Below are 17520 nucleotides of genomic sequence, written 5' to 3' on the forward strand. Positions count from 1 at the left end.
TCTAAATTCCTGTTCTGACCACTGCTGATATGCAAAAGGAAAACTACCTAGTGTAATTTTTGTCATTAGACTGCATTGGCAGCACTCGCAATGCCCCCCTTCAGCCTCCTTTTCTTCTCCCAACCCCCCATCCCCACTTACTACTTTTATACCCTCATTTATATATCCTATTCCCCACCATTTCATTTCTACTCAAAATATAATTTGTCAATGACCCACACCCCTTTCCTCTTCATGGTTACGTAATGCGTAGTTAGCCTATTGTGTGATTTAATGAATAACGTTTTCATATTGAATGATAAGAATAATAAATATTTAGTTCATGTGCTTTAAATAAATGACTAATACGTGAGTGCACAGAATACCTTTAAGTGACGTCATTGAGATAATGAAGTCCACAATTGAATCGGTGTCTTTCTCGGCATCGGTGATGACCCAATTCCTGCTCTCTGGCATCATGTCATACAAGCGCTCAGCAGACCAAACACCGCAGAAAAATAGGAGCACAGATGAAGCAGGTTGTAGCACCAATTCCAGCTCTTGCCACACATGTTCTTCAACCTCCAACATGGCTTCAGTCAGTATAAGCAGCTTGCATTGAGCCAAGCCAATCTGAAAAAGGTCATCTGGGTTCAAGGGCCATGGATCAATCTTGCAAGGAAAGATTTCGACCTTTTCCAACCGCTGATCATACTCGCAAACCTTCCTCATGTAGTGTCCCCACTCAGAGCCCTCTTTCTCGTAGAGGATTGTCAACCTTAACTCCTTTCCTGTACAAACATGGTGGCAAATGAAAATAATGTCATCAATTCATGTAGCTAACGAGTGTTGATAAATATCACAAGGGACAACAACTTTGTAACTTAGATTATAAGCACACTGTCATGAAATGTACACCATGTTTACTGCACTTGGTTTGATTAAGTAATCTGTGTCATGCTGTCATTAGCAGTAATTAATGTGACTACTTGGAACAAAATGAGTATTTTTCCAAACAGAGTAAAAAATATGCAAGAATAAATGTAATTTTGATATTTTTTGGTGTCTGTCTGCGTCTGTCTGCGTGTGTGTGTGTGTCTGTGTGTGTGTGTCTGTGTGTGTGTGTGTGTGTGTGTGTGTGTGTGTGTGTGTGTGTGTGTGTGTGTGTCTGTGTGTGTGTCTGTGACCGCTGTTTCTCGACAACCAATGGTCCGATCTAATTGAAACTTGCCAGGTATATTGCTGGGGACCTGAAGATGTGCCTTTTCAAGGTTTGATATTAATCAGACAAGTGGTTTCCAAATTCTGGCCATTTATTTACCAAACCAATGACAAGACACGTTGTTGCGTGGACGTGGCCGATGCGGAAGGGAAGCTCAGCCGCGTTCGCCATTACAGGTTACAATGTACGGACTTCCGGAGAGTGATGACTTCATGTATTCTAATAATTTCTCGATTTCTTATGCGCATTTATAGATAAACACAATGCCCCAAGTTATGATCGTTTTCATATTAGACGGTGCATAAATTTCGGTAACATCAGAGTGAGCTGGTGTGCTTTGAACCAGGAATTAAATTTTTTCTCTCTCTCTTCTCTTTTTGTTTTTACTTGCGATAACATTGGGTAAAAGCAAAATACGTTGGCCTTATTGAATATTTGGGCATTAAAACTAAATTGCGAATAATCGTAACTGCGAATAATATGCGAACTTCCGGGCCATGCACATATGGGCACGCGAGAGCGAAGAAACGGCCTGTGTGGTTGTTGTTTCTTGCTCGCGGTTTGAATATTTATTTATAATTTTTTCATTTTTTTATGGGCACGTACTAGTTTACCAAATACCACTATCATCTCCGCCTCTATTGCTGTCTCCACTCCCGCCTGAACTTATTTCTAGCTGGCCCAACATCCAGAGTTTTCGATTCAATGATTCACGAAAAATATGTTCGTTATTTATTTAGTTATTATTATATTAAATTAGGGTATGGTGAGATGCGAATCCGTACACTTCTGAACTTCCTAGGTGAAAATGGACTGCATTTTCGAACTCAGTGGGGTCGATTTACTCTAAGAAATGTTTAGACGGTGAGCAAATGAATTATAGATTAGAAAATATCGAAATGAGTCGGATAAGTTACTCAACTCCAGTAATGATAAATCTTGTTTTCGGTTTATATTTTCAAAATGGTAGTGAATTCAATGTCGGTGCAGTCATTTCTTAGAGTAAATCGACCACATAGAGTTCGAAAATGCACTCCATTTCAACCTCGGACATCCAGAAGTACCCGTAATCGTACCTGACCATACCCTAATTTATTCAAGTCATGAGACTAAAAGTCGTCATATGGAGCGACCTCAAAATCACCTCCGATCAAGCTAAAAAAAATTTATGCGCGTTATTGGATCATATGAGACTAATTTTAAGCTTGTGGAGCAACATTCTATTTTTTTCGACTTTTTTGGACCACCCTAATTGTACGTGTGTAGTGTGTGTGTGTGTATATATATATATATATATATATATATATATATATATATATATATATATATATATATATATATATATATATATATATATATATATATATATATATATATATATATATATACACACACACACACATGCATAATATGTATGTATGTACATGTGTAGTATGTATGTATGTACATGTGTATTATGTCAGTATGTATGTATGTATGTATGTATGTGTGTGTTACATGTGTATGTATGTACGTGTATAGCATGTATGTATGTACGTGTGTATTATGTGTATCTTTATACATGTGTTATGTATGTATGTATGTATGTACATGTGTATTATGTATGTAGTATGTATGCAAGTATGTATGCATGTACGTGTGTATTATATAAGTATGTATGCATGTACGTGTGTATTATATAAGTATGTATGCATGTACGTGTGTATTATATATGTATGTGTGGTGTAGCGGGCCTGCGGGGGCAGGGCATGATGTGGAGGAGTGGTCGGCGTGATCACGTGCGTGCAAGGGATATAGGAGTGCGCGCCGCCTGAGGCGTGGTAGTGGTTGCTGTCGTCGTTGTGGCTTGTAGAGTGCATCGAGTACGTAATAAAAGGGGAGTTACGGGCAATGTACGCTCACGCTCCCGCTCGTACAACAAAGCCGGGTCGGACTGTTCCCCCGCTCGTGTCTGCCTTCGAAGCACCACTATCACGACACTACAGTTTGGCGATGAGGCTGTTCGGATCGGCGTGTGCAGGGTGGTTGGGTTCGGATCGGCAGCGAGTAACTCAGCGCACCCCGCCAGGTTCGAGGTTCCGGAGGAGCGCATCGCGAAGAGCGTATCGCAGGTTCGCACGCGCACAGGCTCCGGAGCCAGGAGGCTCGCCAGCACGGGCATCTCACCAGCATGGCAGAAGGTCGGGGCACAGCGCACGGACGCGTGCCCGTCTTCGTGGGCGATGACTTCGAATTGTTTTCTGAACAATTGGGCAGCTATTTCCACGCGAATGATGTGGATGATGAAGGCAAACGCAAGTCGATCTTGCTCGCCTCGCTGTCAACGGAGCACTACCAGCTGCTGTGTGATTTGGTAGCTCCAGATAAGCCCAGTGATGACGGGCTATCGTTTCAGGATATCGTGGAGAAGATGAAGACCCACTTGGCACCAGAGAAGTCATTGCAGCTCGCTCGGTACCAGTTCGATCACCTCGCGAAGGGTGCGGAGGAGCGCGTTGCAGATTTCGTGGCACGGGTGAAGCATTCGGCCGTGGCTTGCAAGTTTACGGCAGAGGAGCATCCGGCGCGACTCAGAGATCATTTTATTTCAGGTCTGCGAGACGCGAAGATGGTGGCAGCCATTCTGCGGGTGAGCGACGTTACATTCGACTCAGCGGTCGGGACTGCGTCGGCTGTCGAACAGACGCTCACGGATGTCCGCACGATCGCCGGCCAGGACGTAATGAATAGCTACAGCTGGGGCATGTCGGCTGATTCCGGGGTCCACGCGATGACCCAGGTGCCCCAGGTCGCGCGCGCGTCTGGTGGTGCGGGCTGGGGGCGCGCCGCAGCGCGGCCGCACCGGGAGCGAGGTGGTCCGCACCTGCGACGAGTGTGCCCGTATAAGAACACCGTGTGTTTGCATTGTCACAAGGTGGGACATTTGAAGCGTGTGTGTCGGATGGTGGGGGCCTCCGTTGGGGTCTTGGATGGCGAGGTGCGGGAGGACCCCAGTGACCTGGGGAGCGGCCTGCAGCCAGGGCATAGCGATGCCGGCGGGCCGGAGCAGGAGATGCAACCAATGTTGAGTCTGTTTTCGATTGGTCCGGAGGTGACAAGATCAATCACGGTGGAAGTCGAGGTGAATGGCGAGCCGACCGTGTTTTACGTTGACACTGGGGCTGCAGTGTCGGTCATGGGCGAGCGGGCGGCTCGTAGTCTTCGCGGTGTTCGCCTGGTCAAGACGACCTTGTCGCTGTGCACGTACACCGCCGAAGCGATTGCACTGCTTGCGGTGGCCGACGTCTCGGTGGTCTGCCGGGGTCGAAGCGCCCTACTCTCGGTGTTTGTGGTACGAGGGGAGGGGCCCGCCCTTTTTGGGTCGGGACTGGTTGGCGCACCTCGAGCTGGATCTCCAGTTCGTACCTCCAGGTGCGCCGGTGCTTCCTTCGAGACCCGAGGGCGAGGTTCTGGCGGCAGGAGCCGCATCGATGCAACGGGAGCGGCCGTTCGTTGCTTCCTGCAACGATGATCTGCGGTTCGGGAGCAACGGGAGCCGTGCCAGCTCTCGCGCTGAGCTCTCGCGCTTCGGCTGCGCTCATGATGCAAGACCCGCCTGTGTTGTTCAGGCGGTGTCGACGGGGAGTTGCAGCGAGCCCGTTGCGTTCAAGAAGTTCGCGGATCGCGACTGTCGACGGCAAGCAGGTCATCGCAACGTCGCGATGACAGCCGGGAGACGGACACGTGATGTGGTTCATGGGTTGCTGTTCATTGCGTATTTGATTTTCATTGCTCAAGTGATGCAGTTTAACGTTGTTGAAATAAATGCCGACAGTTCAGGTGTGAGAATAGGTTTGGCTGGGATCAATCGATGGGATTTTCGTGATAACGGATGTGATGTGAAGGCTTTGGGAGCGATTGTGGAAAATAGAGGTTTTATTGGCCTCCCGCTGCCACGGGCCACGGGTTGTTACTTTGTCATGTGCGGGGGTTTTATCGGAAAAACGCGCTGTACGGAAAAAGGAGTTTGCAATTGCACAGATGATGTTCTTATTGATTTATGACGGGCCTGGGGTTTGTATGGAATTGCTACCGTCTAATTGTTGTGTGGGTCTCAGAGATCGACTCGGAGCCGGGGCTGGTTCGCTGTTCAGCATTACCCCCACCTCTGATTTCGGCAAGGTCAGACGTGCCTGGCGCCTGGGGCGCAACTCTCTGTTCTCGCCCGAGGCCGTTTGGACGTGCGTTGGAATCTCAACTGATTGTAGTGCGTGGGTTGTTATGGGGTATTTGTTGCGTCCAGCCGACAGCGCTGTTCAGCGTCCCCACCCAAGGTCAGTTGGGTTTGGCAGTGGCGCCACAGTTTCCAGACAGCGGCCTTCCGGCCTCGGAATGTTTATCTGCTTCAGGTCTGGCTGGGGGAGATGTGCCGCCTTGTCGGCCGGAGGCGTTTGATGGTGCCGGGGGAGGTTTGCTCGGGAGGTCGCCACGACCTCGCCGGAGGGCGTGTAAGCATGAGCCGCCTGGGGGCGCTTTTGCTGCGTAGTGATGCTGTGCTTCTTGCCTTGCTTCTTGATATCTGTAACGCGGTCAGGGTTTTGTGGGTTCATTGTGCAACTCAGTCTTCGGAACCAGGCTGTTGCAGCTCCACTCGCTCGCATCGACGCGTTATATGGTGTGATGTGCCTATGCTTTTTCTTTTTGAGGCGATTATCGTTTTTGGTACCTTATCTGCTTTTATATCGTGGTATCCTATGCTGCTTCTGGTTATTATGATGATGGTCATTTAATAATCATAGTTTTAGGAGGGAGGAGTGTGGTGTAGCGCGTCTGCGGGGGCAGGGCATGATGTGGAGGAGTGGTCGGCGTGATCACGTGAGTGCAAGGGATATAGGAGTGCGCGCCGCCTGAGGCGTGGTAGTGGTTGCTGTAGTCGTTGTGGCTTGTAGAGTGCATCGAGTACGTAATAAAAGGGGAGTTACGGGCAACGTACGCTCATGCTCCCGCTCGTGCAACAAAGCCGGGTTGGACTGTTCCCCCGCTCGTGTCTGCCTTCGAAGCACCACTATCACGACACTACAGTATGTATGTACGTGTGTATGTATGTATGTATGTATGTATGTGTGTGTATGTGTGTATGTATTATATATTGTTACGGATCCGGGGTGGCGGGAATCTGACCCAGTCCCTGGTGCCACCCTCGCCACCACCGTCTCCGGGAGTCTATAACGCCGGCCGGCTTGGCACAGGCCTCGTGTCACGCGTCTTTAATCGCGATACCAACGTAATCCTGTACCTTACCAGTTGGGGAGATAGAACCCCGAGTTACAGACTGGCTTTGTCAGTGACCGAGCAGAGTCTACCAGTCTGTAACCATTTTGGTCTTGTATGCCAATCGAACGGATCGTTCCTCGACGCGACACGCATTAATCCATAGCGGCAACTTCATCAGAATTAACCAGATATATTGGGGACATCAGGGATCACAACACAAGCAATAACACGACAGTGGTTTTATTAACAATCAACCCGTTCTTAACTAGGGAACCACGGCTAAAAGGTTTCGAGGGGATTACTACGAAATATGCCTTATACAACACGTGCAAACAAACATGCATGCAGGACAAGACAGAGTACTTGGAGATGGTTCATGGACGAGAGGACCATGTCCCAAAAGCACGAAGGCCGCTCGTAAAAACCAGCGGGTTTCAACGGGTTCGAACTCCCGCTCGAACGTGCCGCGCAGCAAGAAATGGTGGCGCAGCACTCCAGCTAACGCCCAAGTCACCGCGTGCGCGGTTCTCCTCAGCGCGCTCCAGCTCCGCGCCACGTCGACGATGCGAGATCACCGATCTCTCTCCAGGGTTCAGCACACGAATCACGGCCTGGCCTGTTTTCCATACAAGGTCCCAGTCGAGGTCCGAGTTCCACAGGTGGATCACAACGTGTCGAGCGTGAGGTGAGCAAGGACCGTCAGACGCTCCGGCGTATCCTCTCCGGCCATCCCGCCTTGAAGCCTGACTCCCGCTTCGTCCCCTCAGTTCCTCTCTCGGTCGAATCACCGACGTGCAGGTCGGTTCAGCGTCTCTCCCGGCAGACCCAGCACGGTGCCTCCTTCGTTCGCTCGCCTCGAGCACGCCTCGAGAACCCGGCCGTTCCTCACACAGAGCACTCCTTTCGTCCCCTTTTCTTTTCTCCTTCGAGTCGTGAGGTGAATCGATGTGCAGGTTTCGCTTTCTCTGCCGGCCGATTCACCACTATCTTTTTCTTTTCTCTCTCGCCTCGACACACGAGCTCCTTCGACACAGGTCTGTCTCGGCGACTCCCTGACCAAAATCTCCTCCACTTCACGTCACTTCCTGTCCAGGCCACACCCCTCACTCTCGGCCACTCCTCCCAGCCGACTGGGAGGGGCCTATTCCGGAATGAGGAAGGAATAATAGCGGTCTCTTGTTTCACTCGTTTCACCACCATAGCACGAACACAAAAACAGTCTGTTACACCCCCCCCCCCCGACACACACATATCGTCCCTTATACCACACAACCTATCTATACATGAGTTTAATGGGGGAACTAAGCTAATTCTATATTTAGTATTCCCGTAACAATATGTATGTATGTACGTACGTGTGTATTACATATTACGTATTATGTCTGTATATATTTATGTACAGTATGTATGTGTGTGTGTTTTGCATATGTATGTGTGTATTGTATATGTATCTACATGTGTATTATATATGTATGTATATAGCATGTGTGTATTACATAGCCTGGTGTTGGCGCAGTGGTTTGGGCAGCGGCTTGGGATCCAAAAGGTCCTGAGTTCAATCCCCGTTGGCCACTGAATTAATACACCAGGGGGTTGACTCAGCCTGTCATCCTTCCGAGGTCGGCGAAATGAGTACCAGTGTACTGGGCCGGTGTATACCCCGGTTAAAATAGGTGTACCATATCCCTGTGTCGTAAGATGCGACCAGGGTTGCATCAGGAAGGGCAGCCGGCGTAAAACATGTGCCAAATCACTATGCGGATCATACGGATGATCCGCTGTGGCGACCCCGAAAGGGACCAGCCGAAAGAAGAAGAAGAAGATAGCATGCGTGTATTACATATGTATTGTTGCGAATTCGCGCCTGCCGGTGTGCGATCGGCCGCGTACCTCTAATGGCAGCCGCGTCGCCCACTGGAGGGACAATTCAGTCGTGACCCTCCTGGAACTACCGGCAGGAGCCAGTCACGGGTGGGGGTTTAACCTCACCACAACCCAGTCCGCATTTTACCCGTGCGAAATAGGGTGAATCGCCAAATGTCGATGTACCTAAATACCCGCGCGGATAACCTACCGAGGGGTTGCACAACGCCACAGGCCGGCTTAGGACACGAACCGCTTAAGCGGTTCGTTCCGTGCTACAGGGATAACGGAGCGGTGTTATCGCCGACCTCGACAGTTCAGATTATTTATCAGGTGTTTAAAACCCACTACCAATAATTCCACGATTCAATATGGCACTTTCAATGTGGTGAAAGGAGGACGCGACGAACGGGATACGTTGCACACAAGGACATTTATTATAAAGCACCTATTGCACACACAACACAAGCAAGGAATCATGCACGTATTTACAAGCAAGGCAAATAAAAAGCAATGCAACTGACTACAATGAGAATGTACATACCACTTAACAGTTGTTATTTAACAGGACACGGCGCCACAGCATGCATACAAAAACAACAGGAAAACCCTCCCCATAGGCAGGGAGGTAGACGGGGTTCATAAACCTTTATGGTCGTGGGCCGTGGATGACTGAAAAGGCCCGCGAGACCGTGCTGGTTACCTGCCCCCTCGAGGTGTGACGGTGGGCAGGTCGCGACGCCTTGTTCCCACGGCAGCTAGCATAGCCGCGCCTGCTCTCGGACCTTTGTGATGATGTGGTCGGTGAGTTCTCTCCGGCATCCCTCGCCAGACACGCATATTCGCACCACACAGCCGGCAGGGCTGCGCTGACCGTCTGCGTCTCACGGACTCGCCACCGGCCCGCGCCTTCACCGACAGGTCGCCCAACGCCAAGACAAGAGAGCCCGACCTCGACCACCAAGAGAGAGCTCGAAGATGAAGCGAGAGGATGACGTCTACCAAGAGAGCGAGTAGAATCCAACATGACCCCGACAGAGAGAGTGAGCCTCGCGCACGGTCCGCCTTATATAGCGCGGAGCTCTGCCCTTCGCTCCTCCCCGTTTTCGGCTTCACCTTCCTTCGAGAAGGTTCCCGAAAAGGGGCGTTCCCTCACCCCGACCGCCTCACGCTGTTCATTCACCAATCGGCGGCGAGCTGCCCTCCCCCTTTCCTTCACACCAAGCGCAGGGAAAAATGGCGGGAAAAAACCCCGCAGGCCTTACAAGTGCTTTTGTTCTGCCAATCCTTCTCAGACGGGTTCTGACGCGGAAACCGTCCAACCTGGTCCGTGAGGGGGCATAGTGGCGAAGATGGTGGTGATTGTTGTGGGGGTGGTGTGAGCGTGGTGGCCGTCGTGGCGTAGTTGGTGGCGGTTGTTGTTTGTGTGGAGGTTTGTTGCAATGGTGGCTCAAATAACGATATATAAAGAAAAACGGCTATCTCAAAGGGCCGCAGCCCGGTGAACGCGAAGAAATCCCTTTAAACAACGGTGGGGACCTATCTGCACATAAACTTAGTGTCATAACTGATCTAAGGACCCTTGATGGTGTATTGCGAATTCCAACAGCCGTAACAGTATGTATGTGTGTATTATATATGTATGTGTGTAATATATTGTTACAGGCCGGGGGGGTCAGCCGCCAACCGACCGCTCTGAACGGAGCCGCAAGTCGAGTCGGCCCGACCGATCGCCCGGAATATAGATCGCCGCCCGGATAACTCCGAGCGACGGGTCCTTGTACAAGAACCGAAATACGCCAATCGGCAGATCACGTGGGGTAGGGTCGATTGCCAATCTTCAATGTACCTAAATACCCACGTGATCCAACTACTGGGGTATTCCACCCTCGACGGATCTCGTACCGAACAAACCGCCGAGGCGAGCTTGTCCGTGCGCGATTCCGAGCGGTGTAATCGCCGAGAACCGTCGGTCCAAATGTCCCCCTATTACGGCAAACCAACGGCTTTCTAACTCCCAACACACGAAATGTTCAGTCAATGAGGGAATGGACGCAACGAGCAGGCTTACATTTACACAAGGACATTAATTATAATGAAACATGTATGCAATTAAATAAGGCAAAACACGTATGCAATTATACAAGCAACAAAAGCACGACAAAAGAACTACAACCGTCTATAAGCAATTATTAATGTACAGTCACTTACACAGTTTTACTTAACGGGACTCGGCGCCACAACATTCATTCGAAAGAAAAGCAGGAAAAAGACCCCATCAAAGGCAATGGGGTCAGACTGGACCTCTTGGGTCTTTATGGCGTGGGACTTGGCAGACCGAACGAGTCCCACGAGACCGTTGCAGGTTACCTGCACCCTCGTGGTGTCTGGCTTGGGCGACCCGTGACGTCCCGTCCCCACAGCAGGTAGCGTAGCCGCGGTCGAGCTCGGGCCTTCCATGTGGCAGGTGAGCTCTCTCCGGCTCTCTCCACATGAACGCGCTTGGGCGACCCGCGATGCTCCTTCCCCACGGCAGCTAGCGTAGCCGCGGTCGAGCTCGGGCCTTCCATGTGGCAGGCGAGCTCTCTCCGGCTCTCTCCACATGAACGCGCTTGGGCGACCCGCGATGCTCCTTCCCCACGGCAGCTAGCGTAGCCGCGGTCGAGCTCGGACCTTCCGTGTGGCAGGCGAGCTCTCTCCGGCTCTCTCCACACGAACGCGCAGTTTGCGCGACACAGCAGGCAAGGCTGCACCTCCAGCTCGCGTCTCCTTAGCGATGCCTGGACTTCCACGCAGCTCCTTGGCTTCTGGCTTCCTCCCGACTCCCCCAACTGCCGAAGGAAAAAGCTTACTCCTCCCACGGGACTCAGCACACGAACTCTGCCACGGGACTCTTTTTACACGGGACTCCCACAAACTCTTTTGGGACTCTCTTTTGAACAAAGACAAATGTCCTCTTTTTCCTTTGCACCCCCTCCCCCGCACTCGGCGTGACTCATGCCCTCGTGATCCACCCCCCCCCCGCTCAACCACGGGTGGGAGGGAGTTGACGTCACGGGATGGCAGGGTTCTTCTTCCTCTTTGCAGAAGAGGGGGAGGGACGTCTCCATTGTTTCGTTCCCTAACTATTAAATCGATCCGCAGCGCATCTAATCGATCTCTGAACATTTAAACAATGGAAGGTGAGCTATCTAGGAAACATGCACTTATCGACATAGCTGTCTTAGGGAACCTGTATGTTGTGTGCGATTGAATTCCAAATTCGTTACACTACCCCCTCCCCTTTTTACAGACTCGTCCCGAGTCGTCAAATTTTCAGGTGACCAGCATGTGTAAGTTTTCCCCTAGTATGTTCTACCTTCGGATCCCTGAGTGCGACATTTCTTTAAACGTGTCCCAAAAATAAATAACCTAATGCGCTGCGTAACTAACCAAACAAACTCTCACAGACTCATTCGGACAACTTAACTAAAATTGCCGGCGCTAAAACAAACATGCAGGCGGGGTTCCACGTATTTACAATCTTAACTTATCTATTACATCACACTAACCATGGCCCAGGACTTGTGATCTGTGAAAGGGGAAAGGCAAAAGTCATAGCAAAGTCTTTGGTGCAGGGAATGGATGGAGATGGTCGCAAAACACAAAAAATGGACTGGATGCACAGGCTGCCTGCAGGGCAGTCCTCACAAAACTGGATGGTCCTGGCGCGCATGGTGATGGATGGACACAGGGGCAAACGCAAACAAGGGCTTGCAGGCATGGGGTCATGGCAGAGGCAGGCAACTAGGCATGGCAAGGTAAGCCCATGCAGAACAGGCAGCTGCAGCACAACAGGCCGGCAGGTGAAGCTGGCCGGCCTCTGGTGTGGTTCCATCAGGTTTGGAGGGAGTGCAGTGGTGCCGGCCGCTTTGAAGGCGGGCTCAGATCTAGCCTACTGTCTCCCCCCCCCCCCCACTCTATCGCCTTTGCCTGTCTCTGTCCATACCCGCTCCCTTAATTTGCCACAAAAACAACAAAATTTAGCCCCTCTTTATTTTTATTTCCCTTTTATAATTGTCTCCCTAACCCCCTTTATTGTCTTTGTCCGGCTAGCCTATCATGTCCACCTAGCCTACTTCCAACCCCTATTTTCCCTCTCTGGAGGGGAGTAGGGAGAGACTAGCATCCTGTCTTGAGGCCCAACGAAGCCTCAGAATGGCCTCTTCAGAGTTCAGCGATCTACCAAAGTGAGTCCAGCGCCCTACAATGAGCGAAGGGATGGATGGTGCGAAGGGGTACATCTCCTATCTACCCTAACATTCATTAACCTGAAACTACCCCAGGGCTTTCCAAAAACGCCTCACACTTTAAAACTATCGGTTCTAAAAACCATGATTCCCGACGCCTGTGTTGGTGTCCATTATAAATTTGGGCCTTGCCCTCAAATTTTCATAGGTGCCCTCGCACAATTTTCTGGCTGGGCAGCGTGGCTCAACTGGCAGGAACTCCCCCTCTGCCGAACTCTAACCATGGCACCCCCAGGCCCACAGGCTGCCTCCGAGCCTAGCTGCTCCCTACAACGCGGGGGTTGCACTCTCTGGCATTGACCCGTACGATGCCCACGTAGCGTGTTGATGCCCCGGGTCCCTTTCCGAGGGTCGCCCGTGCCCAGTACACTGCCCCCGTGGCATTCTCATGCTACGGGTCCCATTTCCGACGGGTCGCCAGTGCCCATTACACTATCCCGGCCCCTCTTGGGCCCTTCGCCTACTCTGGCTGACTAGTCCGGTGCCTGGGGTGCCCATTAAACAAAACTCACCTTTCCACAGCCACGCTCCCAGCCAGTCCATGAACTCTTGCACCCCTCCAAGTGGGTTTCGTGCCTTCTCTCGACACCAACAACAAAACGACCTCCTTTTAGTAAATTTAACTATCCACGAACTAAACATTAAACTGACCCCAGAGTCTCTTGGGTGGGAATCACTCCTCCCCCCAACCAGTCATTCGCACCATGCATACCACATTCGCTCCACTCACACACTTGGGCCCGTTGGCCCTCACTCATTCCTCACACCAACACTCGATACTGCCATCCTTCCCAATTAAATCCCCTGACTAACTCATGCTCCCTTGTCATCCCTTAAAACTCATGCACGTTCCATTTACTCTACGTAGCTAAGTCTTCACTACACATTCAACGTCTGTCCATGTCTCTGAAAATCCAACAATCCCATTTCCAAAATCTAAACTGAAATCCCTCTGACTAATCCATTCCACAGGCGACATGAGGTACAACCCATGTCCCCATGAAGCCGGTCTAACTATCGCTATCCCATTCCCCTAACTAGTACTTCCTGTGCCCCCAAACAAGGGGGTCTTCCACCCCTTGCCTGGGAATCCTGTTCACCCGAAGCGAGGCTTGCTTTTCTCAACTCTTTTTTTTTTTCATAATGCGCACCACCAGCGCGGCAGTTCACAGCCACGCTCTTTATCCGTGATGTCATGGCAGTTGCTTGCGCCCCGCGCACCTCGTCCTTCTTGGACGGTTCCGTCCAGCAGGAATTCCCTTCTGCCGGATTCCAAACACACGTGCAGCCATGACGTCACACTGCGCATCTCAAAGCAAGCCCCGCGTTTCGAGGGGTTCCCCACGCGAACACATGTGCTCTGCCCGTCGGAGCTTTACAAACACGCTCGCGTGGAGAACCCATCCGGTCCAAATTCCGAATCCAGCCTAGCTTCTGTCCGTCCGCGGGATCGGCTAACATCCACCGCTGGCGTTTCCGGACCGGGTTTCACCTGCGCAGTCACGCACGTGGCGGTCGTGTGCGTACCACAGCACGGACCCCGCGTTGGCTGCTGTGCAAACATGGCACGGTGCTCAAAATAGCTGCGGCCGCTACTCGGCCCTTGTTCTTCATCTGATCCTGTCGTCGTCGCCGTTCAACGCACACACTCCTGCGTGCCACGACGCTCACACACTCCACCATGGCACTCGGACACGGGGATGCGGTTGCGTTCTCCCGCATACCGACTGTCATCTCCCTCACATACCATGCTTCACTCACTCGTGCCGTTTCCAGCGCACACGTGGTTCCACTCACACACGGTACTTCACTCATACACAGGCTTCCACTCGCAGAGGGGATTTCACGCACACACGTCATTCCTTCCACACGTGGTGCTTCTTCCACACATGGAGTGCTGGGAAGCACGCACCCCGGCACACTCGTGACCACACCACTCACACACGGGGTCTCTTCCACACACGGTGTGCGTTTCAACACGCCCGCTGCACTCACACCTTTCACCACACACACCGGGCTGATCACACTGGGGAATCGTGCCACCACAAGGGTTTCCGGGGCCTCCATACCCCCCAAGCTCCTCGTGCACCCATCAACAGCACTCGCCCCCTCTAACTCGTTCGGCACGACCGAACTCACCTGGTCGTGATTCGCTTCAAGGGAGAATAGCGTCTCCCTCCGTTCCCGAAGGAGGCTATCCAGCTGCTCGCACCGGGTCACGAGACAGTCCGCCAGCTCGCCCCCATTAAGCCTCGCTACGTGTGTGTGTGTGTGTGCGTGTGTGTGTGTGTGTCCGTCTTTAACCCCGTCCAATTCACCCTCTATCTCCCGTCTGTACATTTTATTTCCGTCAACGCGTTCGTTATCTCCCTCGCCTCTACGTGTCTCATGCACGTCTCCGTCATCCCATTTAATTTTTCCCACTGTGTCACCGTCACTGTTGCTTTCTCTGTCACGACCCTCACCCAACACGTCTCCAAAATTATTTTGTCCTCCACCGTGGGGCCGACACAGTCCACACTCCCCCTTGTCGGTTCGGTCGAGCTGCCACGTGGTGCCGCCATTTTGCACACCGTTGTCCACGTTTCACTGCACGCAATTGCCTTCATGCCCGCCTGCAGGCCTCGCCCCATGCTCTGCATCTCACCCCGCAGTGTTTGTACATTCTCATCCATTTTTTTTATTCATACCCTTCATCTCGTTTTCCATCCTGCACGCATTTTCATTTATGTTGTTTTTCATTTGTTGCGCATTTTCATTTATGTTGTTTATTGCCTGCATCACCCGCGCAAACATTCCCCCACTTGGCTGATCTCAGCCAACCCCGACGAAGCCGAATCGCCTCGGTCGGTCGCGGATCCGCCGGGGACCGGGGAGGGATCCTGACGGAGGGGGGGAGGGGGGTGTCATCCACCGCGGCCTCTGCCGCTGCGCCAATTTCGGGTTCTGGGTTCGATTGTGGGGGGAATTGCTCCTGCACAATGAGCATTTCCTGCTCGGGGATCTCATCCTGGACCATGGATTCTACTATTTCTACATCCATTCCTAATCCTAATCCCTCCTGCCCCTGCTCGCCTTGGCTGAACATTTTACGTGCTGGGAATAAAATTTATAACGCTCGTAATTTGGGGACACGGGGGGGGGGGGGGTTTGCTCCGTATACCCCTGATCCAACTCCGTGAATTTTGCGACGGAGGCAGAGGGGGCCGAATCACACTCCTGACAACCAATTGTTCTAGGCCGGGGGATCAGCCACCAGCCGAACGCTCTGAACGGAGCCGCAAGTCGAGTCGGCCCGACCGATCGCCCGGAATATAGATCGCCGCCCGGATAACTCCGAGCGACGGGTCCTTGTACAAGAACCGAAATACGCCAATCGGCAGATCACGTGGGGTAGGGTCGATTGCCAATCTTCAATGTACCTAAATACCCACGTGATCCAACTACCGGGGTATTCCACCCTCGATGGATCTCGTACCGAACAAACCGCCGAGGCGAGCTTGTCCGTGTGCGATTCGGAGCGGCGTAATCGCCGAGAACCGTCGGTCCAAATGTCCCCCTATTACGGCAAACCAACGGCTTTCTAACTGCCGACACACGAAATGTTCAGTCAATGAGGGAATGGACGCAACGAGCAGGTTTACATTTACACAAGGACATTTATTATAATGAAACACGTATGCAATTATACAAACAACAAAAGCACGACAAAAGAACCACAACCGTCTATAAGCAATTATTAATGTACAGTCACTTACGGGACTCGGCGCAACAACATTCATTCAAAAGAAAAGCAGGAAAAAGACCCCATCAAAGGCAATGGGGTCAGACTGGACCTCTTGGGTCTTTATGGCATGGGACTTGGCAGACCGAACGAGTCCCACGAGACCGTTGCAGGTTACCTGCACCCTCGTGGTGTCTGGCTTGGGCGACCCGCGACGTCCCGTCCCCACAGCAGCTAGCGTAGCCGCGGTCGAGCTCGGGCCTTCCATGTGGCAGGCGAGCTCTCTCCGGCTCTCTCCACACGAACGCACAGTTTGCGCGACACAGCAGGCAAGGCTGCGCCTCCAGCTCGCGTCTCCTTCGCGACGCCCGGACTTCCACGCAGCTCCTTGGCTTCTGGCTTCCTCCCGACTCCCCCAACTGCCGAAGGAAAAAGCTTACTCCTCCCACGGGACTCAGCACACGAACTCTGCCACGGGACTCTTTTTACACGGGACTCCCACAAACTCTTTTGGGACTCTCTTTTGAACAAAGACAAATGTCCTCTTTTTCCTTTGCACCCCCTCCCCCGCACCCGGCGTGACTCATGCCCTCGTGATCCACCCCCCCCCCCGCTCAACCACGGGTGGGAGGGAGTTGTTGACGTCACGGGATGGCAGGGTTCTTCTTCCTCTTTGCAGAAGAGGGGGAGGGACGTCTCCATTGTTTCGTTCCCTCACTATTAAATCGATCCGCAGCGCATCTAATCGATCTCTGAACATTTAAACAATGGAAGGTGAGCTATCTAGGGAACATGCACTTATCGACATAGCTGACTAAGGGAACCTGTATGTTGTGTGCGATTGAATTCCAAATTCGTAACAATATGTACATGTGTATTATATATGTATGTATGTGCATGTGTATTATACATGCATGTACGTGTGTATTATATATGTATGAACATATGTATGTATGTGTGTTTTGCATATGTATATTATATATGTATGTATGTATTATGTATGTATGTACATGTGTATTACACATGTATGTACGTGTGTATTATATATGTATGTATGAACATATGTATGTATGTGTGTTTTGCATATGTATATTATATATGTATGTATGTATTATGTATGTATGTACATGTGTATTACACATGTATGTACGTGTGTATTATATATGTATGTATGAACATATGTATGTATG

At 51.3% G+C, this 17520-nt stretch overlaps 1 protein-coding gene across 4 annotated transcripts in view; it reads right to left on the reverse strand.

Annotated features, from left to right (window-relative positions):
• The window catches only part of LOC147008455 (phosphoinositide 3-kinase adapter protein 1-like), a 128160-nt gene that overhangs the window by 93555 nt on the left and 17085 nt on the right, over positions 1 to 17520 (reverse strand). For all 4 annotated transcript variants that reach the window (XM_085864011.1, XM_085864010.1, XM_085864008.1 and 1 more), the window contains exon 2: positions 366 to 770. In XM_085864011.1, the coding sequence (XP_085720137.1) occupies positions 366 to 770 (405 nt within the window). The remainder of the gene's footprint in view (positions 1 to 365; positions 771 to 17520) is intronic.

The sequence above is a fragment of the Eptatretus burgeri genome, chromosome 18, assembly GCF_056783735.1.
Source record: "Eptatretus burgeri isolate ZD-2024b chromosome 18, Ebu_testis_v1, whole genome shotgun sequence".
Lineage (NCBI taxonomy): Eukaryota > Metazoa > Chordata > Myxini > Myxiniformes > Myxinidae > Eptatretus > Eptatretus burgeri.